General features: G+C 44.5%; 2 protein-coding genes across 3 annotated transcripts in view; one reads left to right on the top strand and one right to left on the bottom strand.

Annotated features, from left to right (window-relative positions):
• LOC119446734 (nonsense-mediated mRNA decay factor SMG5) overlaps window positions 1-23,072 on the bottom strand; it is a 45,738-nt gene that overhangs the window by 5,153 nt on the left and 17,513 nt on the right. The window contains exons 9-18 of one of the 2 annotated variants that reach the window (XM_037711257.2): window positions 22,274-22,407; window positions 17,096-17,236; window positions 14,474-14,548; window positions 13,114-13,174; window positions 12,182-12,296; window positions 11,270-11,348; window positions 11,047-11,180; window positions 8,398-8,538; window positions 2,299-2,545; window positions 304-394 (exon numbers count right to left, since the gene is read on the bottom strand). In XM_037711257.2, the coding sequence (XP_037567185.1) occupies window positions 304-394; window positions 2,299-2,545; window positions 8,398-8,538; window positions 11,047-11,180; window positions 11,270-11,348; window positions 12,182-12,296; window positions 13,114-13,174; window positions 14,474-14,548; window positions 17,096-17,236; window positions 22,274-22,407 (1,218 nt within the window). The remainder of the gene's footprint in view (window positions 1-303; window positions 395-2,298; window positions 2,546-8,397; window positions 8,539-11,046; window positions 11,181-11,269; window positions 11,349-12,181; window positions 12,297-13,113; window positions 13,175-14,473; window positions 14,549-17,095; window positions 17,237-22,273; window positions 22,408-23,072) is intronic. The other variant, XM_049664359.1, reaches the window with a different exon arrangement.
• Window positions 6,032-6,985, top strand: LOC119446737 (coiled-coil domain-containing protein 115-like). The gene has a single exon (XM_037711263.2). It carries the CDS (start codon window positions 6,064-6,066, stop codon window positions 6,688-6,690), a length of 627 nt encoding a protein of 208 aa, XP_037567191.1. The 5' UTR covers window positions 6,032-6,063; the 3' UTR covers window positions 6,691-6,985.

The raw sequence follows: 23,072 nt of genomic DNA, 5'->3' as shown, positions 1-23,072 counted from the left end.
AAAGCCATAGAAAAACAACAGAAAGATATTGGTGTGCAAAAACTTGCCTAACAGCATTTAAATGGGCCTACCTGATTCATCTGATAGTTGGTAAACCTGATGTTTCTTAGAATAGTTATCACACATGCACACACACACACACACACACACACACACACACGTACAACAATTGCTATTTTCTATTCTCTGTTTAAGTGGACTGCTCCAGTAGTGCTTCCCATCTGCAGTGACTGCTCCAAATTTGGCCAAGTTATTTTCCAGCAAGGCTGGCAGAGTAAAGATGCTGCTACAAAAGCTGCATACCTGCTTCCTCTGCGCAACTCCCCTTCCAGCCAGCGGATTGACTCACGGGCTCCAACGCTTTCCCGTTTCAGCAGGTCCAGACTTGAGATCACTGTAGGTAGGCAAGAAGCTTGTTTCTCTCAACACCAGAGAAGAAGGGCTTGAGAAATCAGATTCTGCTAGCCATAAAATGCCCGTGCACTATGGCTTCAATGCTGACCTGTGATTACAAGCGATATGTGGTCCTTGCTACTGCATTAACCAAAGCATTTCTGATTGATTCACCATTTCATTCAAAATGCAACAAAATATTTTGCACTGCCTTTATATATAATGCAACCTGTTACAACGAGTAAGTTAAAATATGAAACAAGGGCAGAATACGAGGTCTGTTAGAAAAGTATACGACCTTTGGCCGAAGAAAAAAAACTGGCATAACTGGAGCGTTGGAAACCTAATCACCCTCAAAGCAGTCTCCTTCGTACTCCACACACTTCGCCCAGCGGTGCTGCCATTGTTGAAAGTATTCTGAGAAGGCCTCTTTCAGAATGGAGTTTATTTAGCTCAGCTGTCGTTGCAGCCATAATGCCCTCTCCGTCTGAAATCGCGCTCCTTTCAATGGCCCCTTGATTTTGGGAAACAGCCAGAAGTCGCAGGGGGCCCTATCAGGAGAGTAAGGAGCCTGTTGAACTACATGAGTCTAGTCTTTCGCCAAAAAAGTCTGAATCAAGTGCGAGGAATGGGCAGGAGTATTGTGGTGATGGATGCACCAATTTCCTGTTGACCACAACTCTGGTCTCTTGTGCCGCACAGCATCACGTAGGCGACGGAGGACATCCTTGTAGTACTCTTTGGTGATTGTTTGACCCTGTGGTGCGTACTCATGGTGTACCACACCACGGGAGTCAAAGAAAGCAGTCAGCATCACTTTGACGTTGCTGCGCACTTGGCGGCCCCCTTCTTTGGTCTTGGTGACGTGGAATGCTTCCACTGTGACGACTGGGATTTGGTTTACAGGTCGTACCCATACAGCCAAGACTCGTCACCAGTGATTATGGTGTTCATGAAGTCGTTCGTGGTCACTGTTTGTGGAATCCAGCATGTCCTGTGAAACTTCAACACGAAGTTGCTTGTGCTCCACCGTGAGCAGCTTCGGCACGAATTTCGCCACAACTCTCTTCATAGCCAAATCTTCGGTCATAATGGAATGTGCAGAAAAAGTGCTGATGCCCACCTCTTTCGCAATTTCTCGGAGAGTCACACGACGGTCCCGTATCACCACAGCGTTCACTTTGGCAATGACCTGGTCATTTCGGCATGTTGATGGCCGACCGGAGCGTGGCTCAATCTCCACCGATGTGCGGCCGTCTTTAAACCAGTGGTACCACTCCTTAATCTGTGTGCTGCTCATAGCATCATCACCGAAAGCCGCCTGAATCTTTCGAATGGTTTCCACTAGGCTGTCGCCCAGTTTCTGGCAAAATTTGATGCAGTAGCGTTGCTCCAGTCACTCTGTCATTTTCCTTGCAATAAAAAAAACCGACGAGAGCACTGCGCACTACCTCACTCAAACGGTGCGTCCCGGCGACTGACGCTGACTGACTAACGGCAGGCGGGAAAAAATTCGCGCATGCGCACGAAGGTTCAAGGTGGGCTGATGCAAGCGCGCTTGTTTCATATCTTTAGGTGTTTGCAAAAAATTAAGGTCGGATACTTTTCCAACAGACCTCGTATCTCAACCAAACGTGCTTATGTAATAAATCGAGCCAAGCTACCCCCCACCACACTTGCCATGAGTAGGCAATGGCTTGAGGCTACCTGCGAGTCCAAAACGGTCACACCTGCAGCCTATTTTTTTTTCTCCTAATTGCACTGATCAGCATTACAGTGCATTTTAGATCTGCCATCGAGTGTCTGACGCATCTTTGTGACAATGGCATCAATTCCTCACTTCATATGACCACCACTCCCATGTAATGTCCCCTGGGGACCCTTGAGGTATAAATACATACTGACCATGTGACGGCACAACAAGCACAAAGCGCCTGGAGGCCACCAGGCGTCGCAGGTGGACCAGGCGTGTGCAGAGCACCTGTGTGTGTGGCACCAGGAAGGGCGGTGGTGCGGCCTGCCTGCCTGCCTGGCCTAGCTGTCCCTCCAGGTCCCGCACCTCTTGCTCCAGCCATAAGTGGGCCATGCTGCGCATCACCCGCTTGCGCTCCTCATCACCCCCTCCTCCCTCACCACTCACGAGGAAGACATCCTGCACACAGAGTAGTGCACCATATTGCACGTGACTCATCAACAATCTAGCATTAGCAACAATGCATAGCTCGCACAATAGCTATGTCCCCTTCAGTCACGGCATACACGATGTGTCCTTGCCAATTCTGTCAAGCAGTCTCAGAAAAGAAACCACGGATATTGACTTGTGGGTCAACTGAACCCTCTGCTTACCCATGCGACTTCATTTCAGTTCTGAGCATCGTTATACATGACCATGTCATCAAAGGCACCACCATGTTTCATGGGATGTTCAACATGCCATGCTCTATTGCCAATGATGAAAGAATAGTTTTTCCCTTCTGTTTCCTTGTGCACTTTAATGGGACACTAAAGGCGAATATTAAGTGATATAGTGATATATGTGATTAAGTGATATATTATTGCTAAAAACGACTAAGGCGGCAATATTATCGATAACGGAGCTTCAGAAAGCAAGAAATATTGTTCAATGTAGGACGCGATTTGAGACACTACCGGGGCATTCTAGACTAGCCCGATGATGTAACACCTCACTATAATTGTGTTACAAGTACTCAACCACTGATATAAAAGATTATTGCATTGCATTGTAAGACAGAAAAAAATGCTACTTGTTCACTTCTATTCGATTCTTAGAAGAAGCAATTCATAGATGTTAACCTTGACGACGTGAGTGGTCATAAAGTTTCGTTTTCGCTCTACCCCGCATTGCCCGTGCTCTCTCACATTTGGGTAGCTGTAGTATCACGTACTTGCTGCGCTGATTTTGCTGGCTCATGAAGTTCATGTTAACTGCAAGCAGCAGAAAATGCAGCATCAAGGCGATGTCTTGGCTCAGTTTCAGGCTGTGCTTTCGCAATTTAGGCAAGAAACCATAGCACCGGCTTTTTACTGGCATTTTACTCACCGATGGCAGTAAAGGGCAGTGATGATGTATGCAGCATCACACCGTCTCGCTCGTGGAGGGCAATTTTGAATTGCGCTACAGGACAGCGGCCCCTTCAGTTGCGATTTTCACTGTAACTAAGTCTTTTCTTGGCAAGAAATAAGCGCTATGAGGTTTCTATAATGGTATTTTAACAGTCCACGTTAACTTAATATTTGCCTTTTAGTGCCTCTTTAAGCCAGTGATTCAAATCTTCTAATGAAAAAGTTCAACATGTCTGACTGTACAATAAGGTGAGATTTACCTACTCTCTAATTACGAGGGCTTGCCAGAAAATTCACAAAGCATCATCGTGCTACCTTGACTTTCTTTTATTCGAGTCTGCAGCACTTTGGAATAAAACGAAGCAACTTTGACGCACTTATCTACAGTCCATCATATAATTCTTGACTGAAAGGGATATACTGTTTTCACCATAAGGGCTCTGCTGCAAATATAATGTTAATCATTGTCTAAGCACACTGAACAGTAGCTATGTTCGGCCAAATGACACATTTTCCCGGTGACCTCTTTGTCGTACATTTGAATACAAGAGAAAATGAAAGAAAAAGTGAAGAGGGCCTTTGTAAAGCGTGCATTTCAATATCAGAAAATATTTAGCAAATTGAGAACATACTTTAAACTCTACTCATGGTTTCTTACTGCACAAACATAACCTGTAATGCCCAGCGTAATGCTATGCTGAGTTTGATACCTCAAAATTCTGATTTAAGAGGGAGCTTTATCTTGGGGGGCTCCTATCTGAATACATGGGATTGGGAAATAGTTTTTTTCTCGGCAGCCACTACACCAAATTTGATTAGGCTTGTTGCATTTAAAAAATTATCTAGTCACCGTTGGAAAGTGGATTTTTTATTTAGGCTATCAATTTTTTAAATAATTGCATAAAATTTCAGAAGACGAAACTGTCACGTTTACATCTCTCCGAGTCAGCAATGAAAACGATATGACAATTCTACAAACTGCACCTAATAATACATCTACAATGAACAAAATTGATATATTAGTATACACCCCTCGCAAGCATACTACTCATTTGTGAGTAGGACTTTTGCTAAACCCTTGTAAACTTTGTAACAAATTCACAAAAGCTGTGGTTCGCTTTTGTCCGCTTTATATACTCTAACTGATGCGGTTTACAGAACTATGATATCTGTATTTGGGGCAGAGTTACAGATTTGCGAATTTCATGCTTCTCCTTATTTTAAATTGAAGTCCCATATTAAAATGTTCGTACCTACAGTCACTACAATGGAACTTTCTCTCTCAGATGCAATAAATTTAATTTAAACCAGTCCATGGTTGGCTCATAAAAGTGTTTCTGCATTTCACATGTATTTGAACAGAGAAATCAGAGTTGGTCCTGAGCTAAAGCTTCATCTCAAGTAGGAGAAACTTAATGCAAAGTCCATAGTAGCATTCTTTACATGCTGGAGCGAAGTTTCCAGCTGTGGGGAGTTCAATAAACCAATTACTGATTAATACAGTACTTAAGTTCCACTGAAATAGCATTTCTTTTTTTGTACAAGTATACTCTTCATAGTCAGAAATAAAGGTGAATGATTGACTCTCCAATTCTTAATGTGGAAATGCGTTTGGACATTACAGGGATAAGAGTGTGATGGCAAGGACCACCCCCACCATGGTGCTGGTAGAAACTGTATGCACGAAGTGTGCCACAGTAGCCCTCAGGTAAGCAAAATAAATTCACGCTTGAGTGCTGCATGGGTGCACACAGATCCAACACCAAGGGGCTCACACTTTGCCATTAGACATTAGGGTAAATTAAGCAAAACCTGGATGGCCTCTGCCTGCTGTAGTAACATTTTTTTTTCTCAAGTGTAGCTCTACTGAAATTGCTCTGCAGTGCATGCCTGCAATGGAGATTGTGCTCCAAAGGTGCCTGAAAACTGTACCTGCTTAGTGAAAGAAATGCACACATTCAGTATCTATCTGGTAACGATTAGGAAAAAAAAAATAATGAAAAGTGGCAATATTCACTCGAACAGTAAGGTGTCAGGTTTTATACTCGCTATGCTAACATCTCAAGCCATTAATATATAGTGTTTCTTGTAACATATATGCATCTAGAGCTGCTGGGCTGTGCTGCAGGCAAAAACAAAACTTTCAGAACATTTCGAAGGAAATAATGACCACGTCAACGTAAACACACAGTTTATCTGCCAGAATTTGCCCAAGTTTGTGAACAAATAAATTCATACAAAAAAAAAAAAAAAGAAGAAGAAAAGAAGAAGGAAAGGAATGAAAGTGGAAGCGGGGTGAGGGAGGCACAGTATTCTGGATGCCTTGGATGTTGGCCTGGTTCAAACAGGCATAAAGATGATGTAAGTGCGACGCAAAACGAATGAATAGCCATAAGAGGAAGGAAAAAAAAAAAAAAAAAAATCACAGTCGAGACCCGAGGCCGCTGACCGTGCCGCCATCTATGGAGCCGCTGACAAAGACAAGCACGCGCAAACGGCGCGAGCGTCCCGCCACCTGTCGATGAGCGCAAAAACTGCTTTGACGCATGAGGTCACGTGAACAACCCAGTCACGTGAGCGACCAAAATGGCGGACAGAACACAAACTTCAGCTGCTCCGACTGAAACTCCAGAAACCACCGCGGCGGATACAGGCAAGCTCGACGATTCTACGGACAGAGAGCGAGAAAAGTTGCTGGAGAACGCGATCGATTCCGCGGAGAAGATACTGCAGCTGCGCGAGAGCCTGAACGAGTTAATCGAGAACGGACTGCTCGAGCTGGCACGCGTGCGGTATTCGACCGGCAACAAATCCGTGTCCGCCCTGCAGCTCAACATGGGCGAAGTGGAAGCGCTGCGGACGGTACGCAGCAACTTCGAGGACCCGAACCAATCCTACCCTAGCTTTGAACTACTACAGCCAGACAGCACGGGAAGTACAGTCAAAGAAGGCGAAGTCCGTCAGCGTCGCCAGGCAGAGGAGCCCTCAACGGAGGCAGTGGAGTCTCCTCCGAAGCGCCCGACGAGCCCCAGCGATCCGCTGCGCTGGTTCGGCGTGCTCGTGCCTCAGTCGCTGCGACGCTCGCAAAAGTGCTTCATCAGCGCACTCGAGGTCGTCGTGGACGTGGCCAACGAGCAGTCCCGACTCGCAGTCGCCTTGGACACCTACCGTTCGAGCCAACGGGCAGCGACAGTGAGCGAGGTTGAACCGTGAACTTTGAGGGCCTCTGGCAAGCGAGGTCGTCAAGAACGGTGGCTTGTACAGCTACGGTAAATGAAATTTGTCTAGTCACGGCGCAGTCAAGCGCACGACGTGAGTGACAGCGAGACAGCGCTGTCCCCTTTTGTCGAGGCAGGCAGGCATTCCATCGACGATGTGTACAAAGCTTCTCAAGAATTCTGTCACGGTTTCTTGCTACAGACGTAGGTACTTCAGGTGGACCTTTTGTAAGGTGTGTTGGGAGCTTCCCTTTGCTGATTAAAATAAAAAGGAAACCTTTGCCAGAGGGCTTGTTTTGTCTTGAATTTACAATAAATGTGAAGGTGAGTAAGGCTCAGCACTAAGCATAGCGCGCTGAACCTATGCGATATGGCTATAGGGCAAAAGCAGCATTGGAGTGCCACGTAATATGGATGGATGGTTGGATAGATGTAGCTATTACGAGCGCCCACTTTGAAACGACGTGGTGGCGGATGTCACCAAGCTCGACATTCTTTTTTTTTTTGACGCCTATTCTCCGTCTTTAGGACCCACAGTTCGTATTAAAATCCATTTGCACTGACAGAAATCCATTACCTTTAATATCTATTCTTTATGTTCACTGCTTTTGCGCCACCAATACTTATGTCTTTTACTATTGCCTCAGGCAGGGTTACTATGTCCTCACTGACCTCTGGATATATTATATACTGCGACACTAACAAAATATGCCCTATGGTTTCTGCACTATCTCCACACGCTATGCAAGTATTCTCATCATCGGCAAGTTTTATCCTATGACACCTTGCTCTCAGACATCCTCATCTGGCATCGAACAGTAGCGCGCTGCCCTTTGAATTATCACGAAATTTTTGCAGTTATGATTTTATTCTTAGCTGTTTGATATATTTCCATCACTGGCTTCTCCATCGCCATGAGTAATGCAGCGTCACCTCATGTAGGCCGGCTAAGAATGCTATCCACTGCTTGGGTCAGGGGATATGGCCACCTTTATTACTAGCCTATTAACTGCAGCACTTTGTATTGGTGATCAAACAGGTTCATGGCATACAATTGTGGGCTTGGCACTACGACTATTGAACTACCACAAACACTGTGCCATATGCTAGGATGTTAGGGCTTTAACTGTTCTTCACTTTTATGGCAGACACTTCAATGAAAATGTTGCTACTTGTTCTCAAAATAGTGTTACCCTCGTAAGCAAGAAATATGCAAGAAGGAATTTAAACAAATTGCTCACAAAAGCTATCACTGTACTTGGCTTGCACTTGGTAGACAAACTTCTAACCCAGTAGTTTTGGTAGTTCTCTATTTTGCAGCTGTTGTCTAGAGATAAATGCAGGTGCATCAACACAGAGCATCTAGCCTGCACTTAGAGATCTGTTGTATGTAATTGATAGTGGAGATCTGTTGTATGTAATTGATAGTGGCATCATCACTTGTATTTCGTATTCATGTTACTTTATCGGTTACTTTGCTTCATACAAAGGCCCGCTTGTATTTTTTTATCATTTTTTTTTTACAAGATGAGTAAGCTATTCTCTTGGTGCCTTTTTCAGAGTAAGGTAAAAAAACTTATACCAGACTATCTAGTGCACACAGTGCTCGAAGCATAAGGTGCTTGAAGGACAGAAAGGCCCTGTGCAGTCTTTTCCCTGCAGTGCGGGAGAGGTGTGTCAGTGAAGAAGGAAGGCCACTTGCATTGCTTAATGACATAGGTGATGAGGTCCCATTGGTCATCGTAGGCACCTTGGGCTGAAACTGGCCATGGCTATATTGCAACCCGGATCCTGGTCTCTCGGATAGCCACTGCCCAAAGCGCACCAGGTACACGAGACGTAGCTGCAAATAGGAAAATGACGCACCGTACAAGGCAGCCTGGTAGTTTAACAAACATAAGGTTGAAAAACTTTCCACCAACATTGTTGGTGCAGCTGATTTAATAGCTCATTCACACTTCCCTTTCTCATTGTAAGAATGCTGCTCCCCCGTGAATCGGAAAATAGCATAGCATAAACCACATCTTTAAACAAGCAAAACCGGCTTCTTTTGACCGGTAATATTTGATTGATAATAATTTTCAATGTGTCCAACGAAATGTATGGGCGTTCCAGTTAACGTTGTGCTTCAGTGCATAAAACAGCGTTTTCCTCAAGAAGTTGACTGGAACGCCCATGCATTTCGTCGGACACATTGAAAATTATTATCTCGAAACTGGTTCAGTCCTGAGAATTCGTTCCAAGTGGATACACCTTGCGAACTCAGCGGCTATAATTGATAGATTGAAAGATGTGCCATAAAATAATTAATTAAAAAGTTAATTAGCATAATTGTGTTAATTATTTAATTAGGCATTTTGATTTCTCGCAGGAAGTAATGGCCGCCGCCTCATCGAGTAGTTGAGATCAAGGATTATAATTGTGCTATCTGCCACAGGCAATTTAAAGAAATTTGATGCAGCTAAAATGAAACGCCCTGTATATGTTACACTTAAGAGGTTCCAGTAATGGCGTGACTGAATGGAACTTTCCAGCATTGCACCCAAAGTCCCAACAGAAAAGTTTATTGACCAGCCAAGGGGGACATCTGACTGTCTGTGCAGGCCACTAAAGCCACAGTGATTACTGGCTCACTGATTTAGTGCAAAAACAAAGTGCACTACTCTGGCGCCATCTCGTAGCAACATTGCTGCAAAGCCCCTCGACTATCGCTATGCTCGTTCGTTTGGGCGCCTAAGAGCTGTGCTCTAAAATACTTTTATGTAGCATGTATTGAGCAACAGAAGGCTATATTGGGAGTTTTTCATGTTGCTCTACAATTTTCTCATTGACACTTTTCATCAATTATAATATACAAGAAGTTAATTAGGACTAATTACGTAATTCAGCGGATTGCAAAAACTAATCTGAGTATCTCCAAGCGATGGCAAACAATATTACCTTGGTTCTGTCCAGCTACGTGGCATTTGCATATTTTTAAATCTTGGTGCATGATAGTTGGGACACCCTGTACATATGGGTCATTCTAAGTTCAGTAAGTGTTCTTTCAACCTTCGATTCTGCTGAAAAAAATCATACAATTCTACCGTAATGCGGGAAATAATTATTCAATAAATTTCTTTCCAAAAAAAAAGAGAGAAAAGTCTGATGCCGTGAAGGCACTTCGAAGGTTGCGCACACTAGTGAAACTATGTCGGGCAGAAATATTTCTACAAAATGATTTATTTGACCCATTACTGCAACATTTGTTTTTCTATATTCTGCAGACGGCACTCTTTCATGAATATTGTAGTTTATGTTTTGTTTTAATTTAAATAATTTTTAGTCATGAAAAGAGGTCGACAATTGCTGCATTTTTAATATTTTTCTAGCGAGAAAGCTCATTGTTCCATGAGGAATATATTCACAACATGGACTTGGTATGTGTGTATACTAGACGATAAAAATACTCTGAGAAGTAATAAAACTTAAATTTTCTCTTAAAATCATGACAAAATGAAAAAAAAAAAAAAAGACATTTTGACTCAATTTGTAGCTCCATTTTCACAATGTAGCACTTCAAGTAAAAATATGGCCTAATCAGCATTGTATAGTATGCTTTGCTGCCAATTTATTTAGAAAGATTAAAAGAGTAAATTTTGTTTTAAGCAAGAAAAAAAGTTTTGAAGTTGCACAATCACAAGGTTGCACAAAGCATCTCTGTTTCGCCTTCATTGCATAGCACGTCGGTCGGCATTTTAGCCTGGCTCGTTTCATGTGTTCCTTTCTTTCCCTTTTGAAGACAAGGTCTTCTTTGGTGACTTTAGATTCAGTTGGAGTTCGCTTGTCTGGGTTGCTGGCCACCTTCGTCTCATAAATTAGACAATTTGAGGCCTTCTAGTGCACGCAGGACAAGAAAACGGGCATCAAAATGAAACTTGGAATGAAAAAGACTAAATATACGAAATGCGCATTCTTAATTCTTCGTACATAGCTCTATGCTAACTTCATGCATAGTTTTTGTTGATTTTTTTTTCTTCTGCAGAATCGGAGATAGTCGAAAAAACACTTCGTACACTTGAGATATAATCTCTCTCTCTCTCTCTCTCACACACACACACACACACACACACACACACACACACACACACACACACACACACACACCTCTACCACGTGACTGGCTTCCTACACTTTTTTTTACTTTGACACTGCTGATGCTCACGCATTCAAATTTAAATTCTGTGGTTTTACATTGCGAAACCTAGAATGTGGCTTAGAGTGAACTCGTGACCTCATGATCGGCAACACAACGCCCCCATAGGCACTAAACTACTACCGTGGGGGTTTAGCGACAGTGAACACATCGTACCTGGCACTCCTCACCGTGTTCTACCCTCAACTCCCAGTTGATCTTGTTCTGAGCTGCAGACAGTGCTGCAGTTCCTTGCAGGCAGATGTCTTCTGGCAATGGGCACATGGTTGGCGTGTCCGGTAGTGTCATCTCTGTCAGTGCAAAAATGTAGGATTTCACAAGTGTAGCAGGAAACATGCAAGCACAGAATTCTTCAGCAAGAGGGCTCGGCTATGCTCACCAACAGGATAGGATGGTGGGATGAATGGCAGTATCAAGTTGAAGAGGGAGGCCAAGTGCTGCCACAAAGGTGTCCTGGCCTATTGACAAAAAAAAAGGCACATCAGAAAAAGGGTGAAAATGTTATTGCTGCTTTTGCTGCATCCTTGTTTTTACCCAAGTATGCTACAAAAATCTGCTCTCTTCGTAGACTGACCTCTTGGCTTTTCTCAATAAGGATATTTTTCTACTCTGGCTTCACTTTTCACTTCTCTCCAAGAAATACACATACAAGGGGTAAGTTTGCCAGTAATGTCACATTGTCAGGGTGTTGTGCTCTCTGAGCATAAGTAGTGCCATGCAAGTCAAATTAACATCAAAGAGTTCTAGTATGTCCATGTACTACCATTACGGCTTACATAATACTGAAACACTAGAGAAGTTAACGACAGCAGCAGTGACTCTGGTAGTGACAATGCATCAGAAATGTCTGTGTTTATCGTATGTTTATCGCCTGTGCGAACAAGTGAAGACGAGGCTGACAAAGTGGCGCCGCCAATGACTCTTAGCTCGCAACTCAGTTGGCAAGTGTTCCAGAAATGCAATAAAGGGGAATACAAAAGTGTTACATAAGTGTTCTCACTGAAGGAAAAATGAATGAGTCATCATACAATACTGATTGCTGCTGTCAATACCTTTCACCAGCAGCTATGTAAAATATGAACATTGAAATTATAGCTCTGTGTGGTCTAGCTGAACTCAGTTTCACAAGATGGCGCCAAAGGTGCTGCTACACCGGTGTGTGCAGTATTTCTTTATTATGTAAATGGCAATACATATATAGACAGGGTAGAGCTCTCTATTATAACGGCTAGAAGCCACATGAATAAACAACAAGGAAGCCGTGTGAAACCACCCAGAGAGCTTTACTTACCTGTGTGCAAGGTCCAATGAGATCGGTGCGTCCCAGGAGCCAGTCGCAGAGCATTTTCACCGTAGGCAGCAGGTTGACACGTGCCAGGTCAGCAAAGAGTGGATTGTTGTCATCACTGCAGCGATAAAACAAGCACAAAGAAGCAAGCTAAAAATCCAGCCGTCCAGTATGGAAACTCACTCTAAGACTTCTGCAGGAGTTTGTCAGTGCCATCATGCAAAAATAAACAGCGAAAACACTGGGCGCCACATTAGAGACATCTCTAACAGTTTCAACTTGCAAATACCTCATTGTACAGCACAACTAAAACACATGGGTAAATCAAAATTGCATGCAACATAGAATCTTGGTAATAAAACAGCTTAAGGTGCACAGCTGGATGTACTAGTTACGTTTCTTCTGAATGCTCACTCACTACCCATAAACCTTTTGCAATCATACAATGTTTAAAACACTGCTGGCTGAAGCCAAATGCTAGCTTTAGTGAATTCTCTGCACCAAGTGCTGTAGTGCAGGCTACAAATTCGAGGCTATGTGCCCCATGTTCCACCAATTTAGCTTTCTCAGACACTGCACTTCTGGCCTTGAGAGCACATGAATGGGAAATGTCTTGTCTGCAGAACGACTCCTCATACATAAAAAACACATTAACAATAAAACTTGATGCAGATGAAACCATATGTGAGAGGGCTCTTTCATATTTTAGGTATGTCAGCTTGTTTGTTCTGCCTAAGTTTTGCACACCCAGGATGTTTTCATGTGACTATGTATTGCTGCACTTCATAGCTAAACAAGTATGCACCGACTAGCCTAGATGTAACCCATGCTGGACTGAGCAAGCAATGAACATGTCAGTAGCAATAGTTGGTTTATCAGCATTGCACACTTGTGAGGCAAGCCTGAGGGAACGGACTGAAGGAACTTGTTCTCACCTACTAAGTGGAGTAGAGCTAGTTGAAGACTCTTCTTCCACTTCAGTACCTGGGAGCCAGCCTGCAGCCAAACAGAGAAACACATGAGGGCCAACAGAAGACTCAGTTGTGGTTTTAGTCAAGCCACCACACTGGAATTTTCATCTCCTTGTCAAAATGCGACAGTACTACCTAACTTACTGGTGCTTCACATACTGCCATCTCACTGGAAAGGCAGTGATCATGCAATGATTGCATACACAGTTCATGGGAGCAATTGTCCATTTGTGCTGTTTTACTGATAAGTTGGTGATGCAGCAGCAGAAACACCCTTCCTTGTTTTTCCTTGTCCAGCAACAGGACAGACTCCTTTTCAAAGTGTGAGATGTATGCAATTCTTCTGCACACTGCCACCATACCCCTGTCACACTGTCAGAGGGAGCACAGCAGCGTGCCACCGCAGGGCAAAGTGAGGCAATCTGAATTTGACTTTCCACCATGTGTGAGAAGCCTGCAATCACTGCTGTCAGCCACACGCAGTGGTTGCTTGTGGCCTAACTTAGGAGACCGCATGAAAGAGGCAAACATTTCGGGCTGAAGTACGATGCCATACTAGAATGGTCATTTCAGAGCACTGCAGCAGTGATATTAAGGTCTTGCCAAGACAGCATTACAAAATAAATAAAAATTCTAGGGTCTTATGTGTCAACACCACAATCTGATTATGAGGTAGGGGGGACTCTGGATTAATTTTGACCGTCTGGGTTTTTCAAAACAGTACACGAGCGTTTTTGCATTTCACCTTGATCAAAGTGCAGCCGTCATGACCGGGTCAAACCTCAGACCTCATGCTCAGCAGCGCAATGCGGTAGTCACTAAGCTATTTCGGTGAGTGCAAGACAGCCTTAAATCTGTATTGACATGAATGAGCAAGTCTAATAGCAATAGTTGGGCTTCACTGTCACCAGCGAAGCCTGCTTATGCTTGCAGTAAAGCTTAGCCTGATATCTGATAGGATCATTGGAGCACTGCCTGTGAACTTGAAATTACCAGCAGAATATGCCATCAGACTTCGTAAAATATTTTGATATGCTATTCTTATATTTTCTCTTTATTAGGGCTATAGATGGCACATGATGGCCAAGTAATTGAAGACATTTACAAGAACTGCAATCAATTATAATTTTTATGTTAAGAGGAAACAATACCAGCCTAAAGGAATGTTGCAAAAAAGTATCAAAAAAGATAATGAAGCCACCAAGTACAGAATAGGCACAAAGGTGATCAGGAACAGCAGCAGCATAAAGAAATGCGATTACAGCTTGTGAAAGGGCATTCTTTATGTCTACAGGAAAAGAAAACTGCTGGTACGCATCCTGACCATTGGTGGTGGCAACAAAAGTGCCGTCTCGTGGCAAGGTGGGTTCAGCCAGTAGTTTTGGAACTGCAGGCACATCTGCATGGCAAGTTCCCACTGTAAGGCCTTGTTCATGATGCCATATACCATCATGCCACAGTCATGGGAAAAAAAAAAAAAAATACATTCCACGGCAGGCAACAGAGACACCAATGTCAGGGGCCCCAAATTTTTCCTAGAGAGGTTGTGCTTTTCAGTCAAAGGTGCACTTCATTTGGCAAAAACAGGATTATGTAAATAATCCTTGGCAAATAACACAAACAACATCCCTGATATACCACGTGCACTTGTGCACATGGGTAAGTATAAAAGATTAGACAGCAGTTCTCTCACGAATTGCAACCTATGCATGCAGAAGGAACATGGTACATAGATCAGTTTCCAGTGAGTTGAGGCTGTCTTGCGGTGGTAGGGACAAAGGGGTACAATTATGTGCACATTAGATCAATAATGGAGCAGGCGAGTATGTGCATTGGTGCTCCAAGGTGCCCCACAACCACCTTGCACATCAATCATACAGCCAGACATGCATTTGTACAACATGAAACTGCTGTCAAGCTGTAATATGTATGAAAGCACTCTGTAGCAACCCTGCTGCAGTAAACAGATCTCTCCTTCAACTCAAAGATACAAACAATCAATCAGTAACAGCAGATGTGCATCACCAGTGATGCTAGTCATGTCAATACAAAGCTATCTTATGTGCTCTAAAGCAAAATGCACAGTCACCATTACTTCAAGTTAGCAAAGGCAGCATACTTTATCGTTGTCATACTAACCAGCCCCAATGAAAGCTTTGGTCCCACATTTACTCAGTTACTATATAACTGAGGCAATGACAACTCCTGAAGGCAGCTATTGCAATCTGCAAAATGCAAGTGTAGCAGAGGCCACTGTCTAGCATTTCCATTTTTTTAGCGTGCCACTAAACTGAGACAGGTCACAAAATGCTTCGCTTAATTTTGCTGCAGTCACTAAAATTTTTGCTAAAACTGCCTACTTAATTCAAATAATGTAGGTGTTTTAGAACACTAATATAGGCTAACATTTCAACTATCGAAGCCGTCTAGTGTACATACAGTGAATTTACCAGCAGGTTGGACAGGGCTTTAGCATTACTAATAGTATACATACTTATGAAACAAGCGTTAATCACATCTGAATTTATGCGTAATTATGCACAAATAGCCGTTAAAAAGGAAGAAAAAGATTTGGCAGTGATGCAGGCTACTATGCTGCCTAGTGAGAAGGTAATGCTGGTGAGACGAAGGGCTGCTGTGGTAATCAAGTGAGCACTGTAAGCTAGACTGACGATTGTGTTAAACACCTGCCGACAATGGCAAGAGCCACCATGGAGTCTTGGGGAAATGCAGGTTTTGAAAAAGAGGTGTGGGTTTATCACCAGGAGTCTGCAACTAATAGTGTATTAACAAATAAGATTGAGCAGCACCAAAGTCTGAAATAAAGTGACATTTTTATTTCTATAGTTTTTTTTAAATAAAATTACTTGTGTAACCTTCTGGCTGATCTTGGCATTAAAGGTTACCGCATTTACTCGATTGTAACGCGAGTTTTTTTCCAGATTTTTGCTACCTGAAGTCGATCCTCGCATTACAATTGAATACCAAAATTCAAGTTGTCTAAGAAGTGCAACGATGCACCCAATTCTAATCAACGAGTAAAATGTGTGAGTAAGAGCGCGCGCGCTTTCACAGGGAGCGAACACACGGCGGAGAGCAAACGCGGTCTTCTGTCGTGCGAAAGGTCGTGGGGGGATGGGAGGGAGCAGAGGCGACGTTTAGCTGCGGCACCAAATGCGTATCTTGCGACCGGGTGCAATGGGAACTGGCGACTCAATCTCCCACGCGAAAGGAGGAAAGCCGGAAGGCAGTGCGGAAGGGAGGGGGTGCAGCTTCTACTCTGCCACCATGATGCGTACTTGTACTTTGCGCGGCTGTGGGCTGCCATGCGCACCGTATTTTGAAAGCGTTCTCCACATGGCTCTTACCTTTGTACGTGCTGTGCTTTCGCCGCTCAGTTTCCGTTCAAGCGATAGACCGCACGAACCTTCGCTCGCTGCTGCTGGCACACTTGCTCATGCTAGCATTTTGACAGCGGTTGTGCGCGGTCATCGAGTGTGGTCTATTCATGTTTGCTTGTGCGCGCTGACACAATTCAGTTAGTAAGCGAATGTGTCCAAGTTTATACATCTGATAAAACTACTGTCCTTACTCCGTATAGCTCTGTACTAATTTGCTATTTCAATTGATGCTTCGCCTTTCGGGCAAAACTGCGACTTTTGCATCCAGTGGTCTCGCGTTACTTTAGCGGTTTTCTTCTTCCTATTTTTTTTTTTTTTTTGCTGGACGCAACAAAAAGTCACCCCTCGCGTTGCAATCGCATTACAATTGAGTAAATATGGTATATACCAGGGGGGCAAACAATGTCAGGGCAAGTTTATGTTCCAATACACAGCAAAGAAGCTGTCTTTGAAATATCTGTTCCATTTTGGAGTGAACCAGAACACACCCCCAATGTGCTTGTCAAAGTATGCCTGGCACAAAAGCCGGCTGGTCATGCACTTACCGTTTCGGTGGATGATGCTGTGTTTCTGTCTCTCAGGTCCTGTGAGGGAGCACTGAGACACAAGGTGGGAACAGGTTGCAGTCACATGGGAGAACATGTTCAGGGTGAAGGCAGCCGCAGCGCTGCTCAAAGGATGGGGCCCTGCAAACACCGAGCATCCAACTTCTTTGGTTTCTTCAGCCCTTCAAAGCAATTATGGGACACTGGCATTCAGCTTTAATTTCTGCTTCAACACACATGAACCATTAGTATTTGGTGCAATCTGAGCTACTCGCCATGCAGCTGTCTGGAAGTCTATTCAAGGTGTCAAGCACAATACAAAGCATCGGCCTTTCATAGTGGGGCTGAGGGGAGCTGCAACTTTCTTAGGAAAACTAAATATAGTATATAAGCAAATGGATGATGTGAACACAGCCACAATAACAGTTTCCAGTGGAAAACATATAAAGCCATTTTCTCGCATTTCCTATTTGACCCCACATACAGCTGCACATTGCATGATTAAACAAACATTCGTACCATATTATGAACATTCATAATACTTGTTACGAACAGTTACGGTTATAAATAATAATGAACAATTCATTGTCTCTGTCTGTGCATGGGTGTAATTGAAAGTTGAAGGAGTACTATTTCACATTGCTAGAGTTCTAAGATTGCAGCTGCAAAAGCGCTAGCCCAATTGCAACATTACATGTTGTGTGAAAAATAAGTGCAATGTGTGCATTATGTAAATTGAGCGGCAAATGCACCTCAAAGAAACTAATACTTAAACACTAGATAATCGTCACTCATTTGCCATCTCCTACCGTATGTGTGCACATACACACACACGCACACACACTATATTGCCTTACTGTCTGCACTGCAAAGCCATTCACTTTGGGAGTGTGCTGGTCTGGGCTGGTTGGTAAATCATGAGAAGTGAGTAGACAGACAGTCTACTCACTTCGTCCCGTCCTAGCGCTGTTTGTTCTCATCCATTCACTTTGGGTTTGCAGCATGCTGCTGGATGAGAGGGAGAAATAAACTCTCCTTAAAAATAAAAAAAAATAAAAATGGCCGGCTGATAGCATCAATTTGAAGACATGTAGCCATTCACCTTGTGCTGCCACTGCGTATGTCCAATTTCTGTGTATGATTTAGGAAGCTGTCAAATGCTGAGTGCCTCTGTCATTACGTAGTCATGTCCTCACTTGCACCTTTCCATCAACTCCTCTTTCCACTGCAGCGGTGCATACGTGTAGGTGGGTGTCCTCAGCATCTACACCGCCTTTTTTTGTGGCACTTTTAGGCTGTGTGCACCTGATTGCACAATGTTTACTGTTTACAGTTGAAGGACAGTGCAACATTCTTGTCTGTCAGAGACACAAGAGAACTTTCTTCAAGCACGGAGGGAGGGACAGTAAGTGCCCATTTTTAAAGGATGAGATTCTCTTGCAGCCATGACTGTAGCAATGATCATGTAGAACACGTCATGTATAATTGCTCGAGGCATCATGGGGAGCCCACATATTCAGGCAGAAACCTAAGCAGTAGTACCCCTTTAACTCGAAGTAGTAAAAACAGCAAAAAATTTCAAGATAAGCGGAGTTTCAAGATAGCCAAAGTCGTGAAAATATAAGCACAACCACCGCATAAAGTCAACATGACGCCTTTCCAATATGGCACCGGTAACTGCCGAGTTCCTCACAAAAGCTCAACGCACTAGGAGTGGCACTTTTAGTAGATCGATTTTGCGATATTATGTGCGACCCAGCAACCAACATGTTGGTCTCGCACATGCAGATGCTCGTTGACACCGTGTTCGAAACCGAATCACGCTAAAAATCTTGTGAACAGGCTCGGTTCCCCGGAGTTTTCGACCGAGGATAACCTTTACAGAGCATCGTTCTGACCACTGATGAAGCGCGAAAATGAACTGCACCGGATTGAGGCCATTGTTCATTTTTGGACACTAGGTGGTGTCCAAACCTTGACGTCTACGAAGTATTTCCGGCTTCCAAAATTGTTTTCGCCGTTTGCAGTCAGCTGAACAATCGCCTTAAGATCTGTATCACTAGAAAGCACCATGCTGCGCGTTGCGAGCAATCGCCGTGGGAAAGCGCACGCCACCGCCCTGCTTAGTAACGTGACCACTGCCAGCGCAGTCATGCACAATAGCTGCCTCCGAGCACCGCGCATCGAGGCACTGCCGTGCGTGGCTGGCATGTTTACAAGTGGTGGAGCACTCGCCTCTGGCCGATGCTACCTTTTCTCGCACTCTTTGCGCGCGTCAGCAGTTGTAGCGACGCTCCGCCCGCGTAATCAATGGGGTCAGCCAGCTGAGAACTGTAGATGAGGGTGAAGTAGAATCAAGCAAAATGCATTGAGACCAAATTGCAGGCCTGAGCCAGTATTTTGTAGCGATGCATTATGCTTTATTCTATGCTAGTCTTATCATCCACCGCTTACGGCCGGCTGATCCCGTTTATAACCTGAGCGGACCGTCGCTTTGACCGCTGACCAAGCGCGAAAAGCACGAAAAGGCATTAACATCGGAGAAGGCATCGCTACAAAATACCGGCCCTGGGTTCACTTTTTCTGGCGATACCACAGCTTCGCAAAAAAGTACAAAAAAAAACATTTCGGTACTGTCTTTTTTTTCAGCATTTTCGCACTTTAGGTTTCATGAAATCAGGAGTTCGGTGCAGTGGCGTTTCGAGATAAGGGGTGAAAAACCCATGGAGTTGACACCGTGCCAGGAAAAAAATTTGAGTTCGATAATTCGAGATATCAGAGTTCGAGTTAACGAAGGTTTACTGTACTTCATCTCCAATGTCAGCCTCAACAACCTTAACTATCACCTCAAGTGATGACCCCGTCAATGCTGCTGCATCAATGGCAAAAGAAGTGTCATGAAACACCCCAAGGGCACTGCCAAACAAACGCACTGCTCAGAAAAAATTATAGCCAGGATTGTGAGCTTGCTATGTAACAAACAAATACAGTCGGCGACCGATATTTCGGACTTCATGGGGAACGTAAATAAGACTGAACTATCGAATGTCCGAAAAAAACGAATGTGCCCAAAAAAAGATCATTTTATTTACGTTTTAATGATCCTGTGCAAGGAAGTGGTAGATTCATTGCTACACACACTTCCGCTTATGTGCGACCAAGTGCACCTATATTTCTGCCGGTTTTCTGTTGTCGCTGCACGCTGATGCAAGGACTGCAAAGGCTCAAGCCAGATCCACACGGCACATCATCATCCGAGTTAAAGTTGCTGTTTGACGGTGGGAGAACTTGCTTAATTATTTCGTCATCGTTCAGTTCGGCACACAACACCGCGCTGTCGACGTCTGCAAAGTCTTCAAATGTAACGGCGGCAGGAATCGGCACCGCAGCCTAGCAGGTCATCAATGATGCCCGCATTTGAGCTCTTTGTGGTAGGCGACAGTTCAGGCTCTTCAGTTGCGGAGTAGGGGTCATTTGGACTGCGACTCAAGACTCATTCGGAGTCAGACTGCGAGCGCTGTCTGTAACGCCAACTAAACAAACAGAATGGAGAGAGCAGGCCATGCCACCATTAGTTGGGATGCCGGAATAGGATGTGATGATCACGATGTTGATGCGACCTCAGAATTCAGGCAAGGCCTCAAAGATCAGCATTTGTAATTTAATCTGAGCCGTAGTGCTGTGACCTAGACAAGGCATCGGGGATTACAGTTTTGCATGTAATCTCTGAAACCATACTTGATGTTGCATATCTCTGAGGCCATACTTCATGTCTCATCGATGTTGCCAGAGAAGACAACGGTGGCAGAATCCACGTACGCTACAGTCACGGACGGAGTCCGGATAATCGAATGTAGAGCTGGCGGCTGTCCGAAACATCGGTCGTCTTTACACATTAAGTCTACGGGGCCATTCGCGGTGCCACGAAGCTGTCCGAATTAGCGAGCATGTCCTGATTATCGGTGTCGGATTTATCGGTCGGCGACTGTACAATAAGGGAATAGTCGTGGCAGACTCTGTGGGGATTTTGTTTGTCCCTTTCGTTGTGCCGCTAGAGCGCCGCATGTTTTGGGCAGTCCAGCAAGATTGCTTTCGAACCTCTCGTGCATGGGCTGCGACTTTACCTCTGTATCCCCCAAGGGCGCCGTACAGTAGCGGGAACGTAAAACACTTGCTGCTGTCCGCTGCCACAAAGCGGACAAGGTGCTCCCCCAATTCGTCTGTTTTGGCAGGAACTCGCATCCCCTCCCTCTGGCGGCTCAAGCTGACAGGGGGAGCGGGGCTGCGGGGAGAACCTCTCGGCCAGCAAAACAATGCGTACTGAATACTGATTCTCCCGGTTACCCCTTTTTGCTGAGTGGCCTTGCCGAAGGTCCTCAACATGAGGCGGGTGCGTACCTATCTGCTGCTCCTGTTCTGAAGACTACTCCGAAGAGAAGAGACTGGTCTCTATCGCACTTTGTAGGTCTCTCCGCACCCCTGCTTTCACGGTCGGCTCGAGCCTGCAGGAGAGAGGGGACGCAAGTTTCCACCCAAGCAGTCCCATCGAGTGAGCCCTTGTCCCATTCAGGGGCGGACAGTAGCAAATGTTTTACAGTACCGTTGCTCTATGGTGCCCTCAGAAAAAATAGAAAGGGAAAGTGGCAGCTCGTGCGCACAAAGTTCGAAAGTGACTGTCGTGACGAAGCCGCTATGCCCTAAACGTGTTGCACTGTGGCGCCAGAACGAAATGGACGAATGCAATCCCTGCAATTGCAACATGTGCCCAAATCTCACCAAAGGTGATGGTGACATTAGCAGGCATACTCCAGCTGGGAGAAGAAAGTGTGTGAACAATTTAATGCTTGTTGCTCGACTACCATTGCAAGCTTTTGAAATAAATAATTGTGGCATAATGTAGGACTTTGTACAGTGCTTTACAATGTGGTTATGTAGAAAGAGGCGAGGGAAATGTTATAATACAGGTGTATATACAGGTGCACATGTAGTTCTGCCCTAGAAAAAACAGCCCGTGCAAGGTTATGTTGTTGCCATCTTCACAACCATGGTAGGCTTGTATTTCGTGAGAAGAAATAACTGTTCCGTACCAACATGGTCAGGTGTTGAGGAATTCTGCATATAATTTTTCATCTAACTGCGGCATAAGACCTTGAAGACAAGAAACGTGAGGACACTCACCTGACTTGTGCAGCTTGTCAGTGCAGATAATGGCCATGACAGCTGCTTGGAAGACCAACTCTGCCTCTGCCTCGGGCTGCTCCAAGACAGCCACCAGTTGCGACAAGCACTCCTCACACAAGCTCTGCAGGCCACTAAATGAAAGAGTTTGTGCTCCTGAGTCACTGTCATCCAATCATGCAGGCATTTACCAGTATGCACTGGACTGCAAGAACACAATTTAATTCCCATGAAATGACAATATCCTGTAACCAGAGGGTGTGCAACCATGCGTGTTTTCGCAAAGGAATCTTCTCAGACCTGCTAAGTGTCACACAGCAATTCCAATCTTACAGTTCATGCTCCAAGCAAAGAAACATCACTTGTATCAACTCCAGAAGCTCAACGCTCAGCATGCATGCAAGGACTCTACAGTAAACTAAGCAGGAGAATGTTATGCAGTTAACTAAGAATGTGGGCATTTATCAACGAGGAAACAAAGCCTAGCAAAAAACGAGATAAACGTCAGTTCTTTCCTGCCCTGGAAGATGCTGATACGGGCTTACAAGGTGGCTTTGAACTGATGGCAGTGCCCTTCCAAACATCACGTGGTTTTAATGCAGTACGAGATTTTGAATGCAAAATTGTTATGTGTATCATCATCATCACCTTTGTTTTACACCCGCTGCAAGACAAAGGCCTCTCCCAGCAACCTCCAATTACCCTGTCTTGCGCTAGCTGATTCCCAACTTGCGCCTGCAGATTTCCTAATTTCATCACCCCACCTAGTTTTCTGCCATCGTCGACTGCACTTCCCTTC

The sequence above is a fragment of the Dermacentor silvarum genome, chromosome 3, assembly GCF_013339745.2.
Source record: "Dermacentor silvarum isolate Dsil-2018 chromosome 3, BIME_Dsil_1.4, whole genome shotgun sequence".
NCBI classification, from domain to species: domain Eukaryota; kingdom Metazoa; phylum Arthropoda; class Arachnida; order Ixodida; family Ixodidae; genus Dermacentor; species Dermacentor silvarum.
Note: the sequence above shows the minus strand (reverse complement) of the source record. Positions and strands in the feature narration are given on the sequence as shown.

Coding starts and splice junctions, on each gene's coding strand:
- LOC119446737 (XM_037711263.2), top strand. CDS start 6,064: ATGGCGGACAGAACACAAACTTCAGCTGCTCCGACTGAAACTCCAGAA.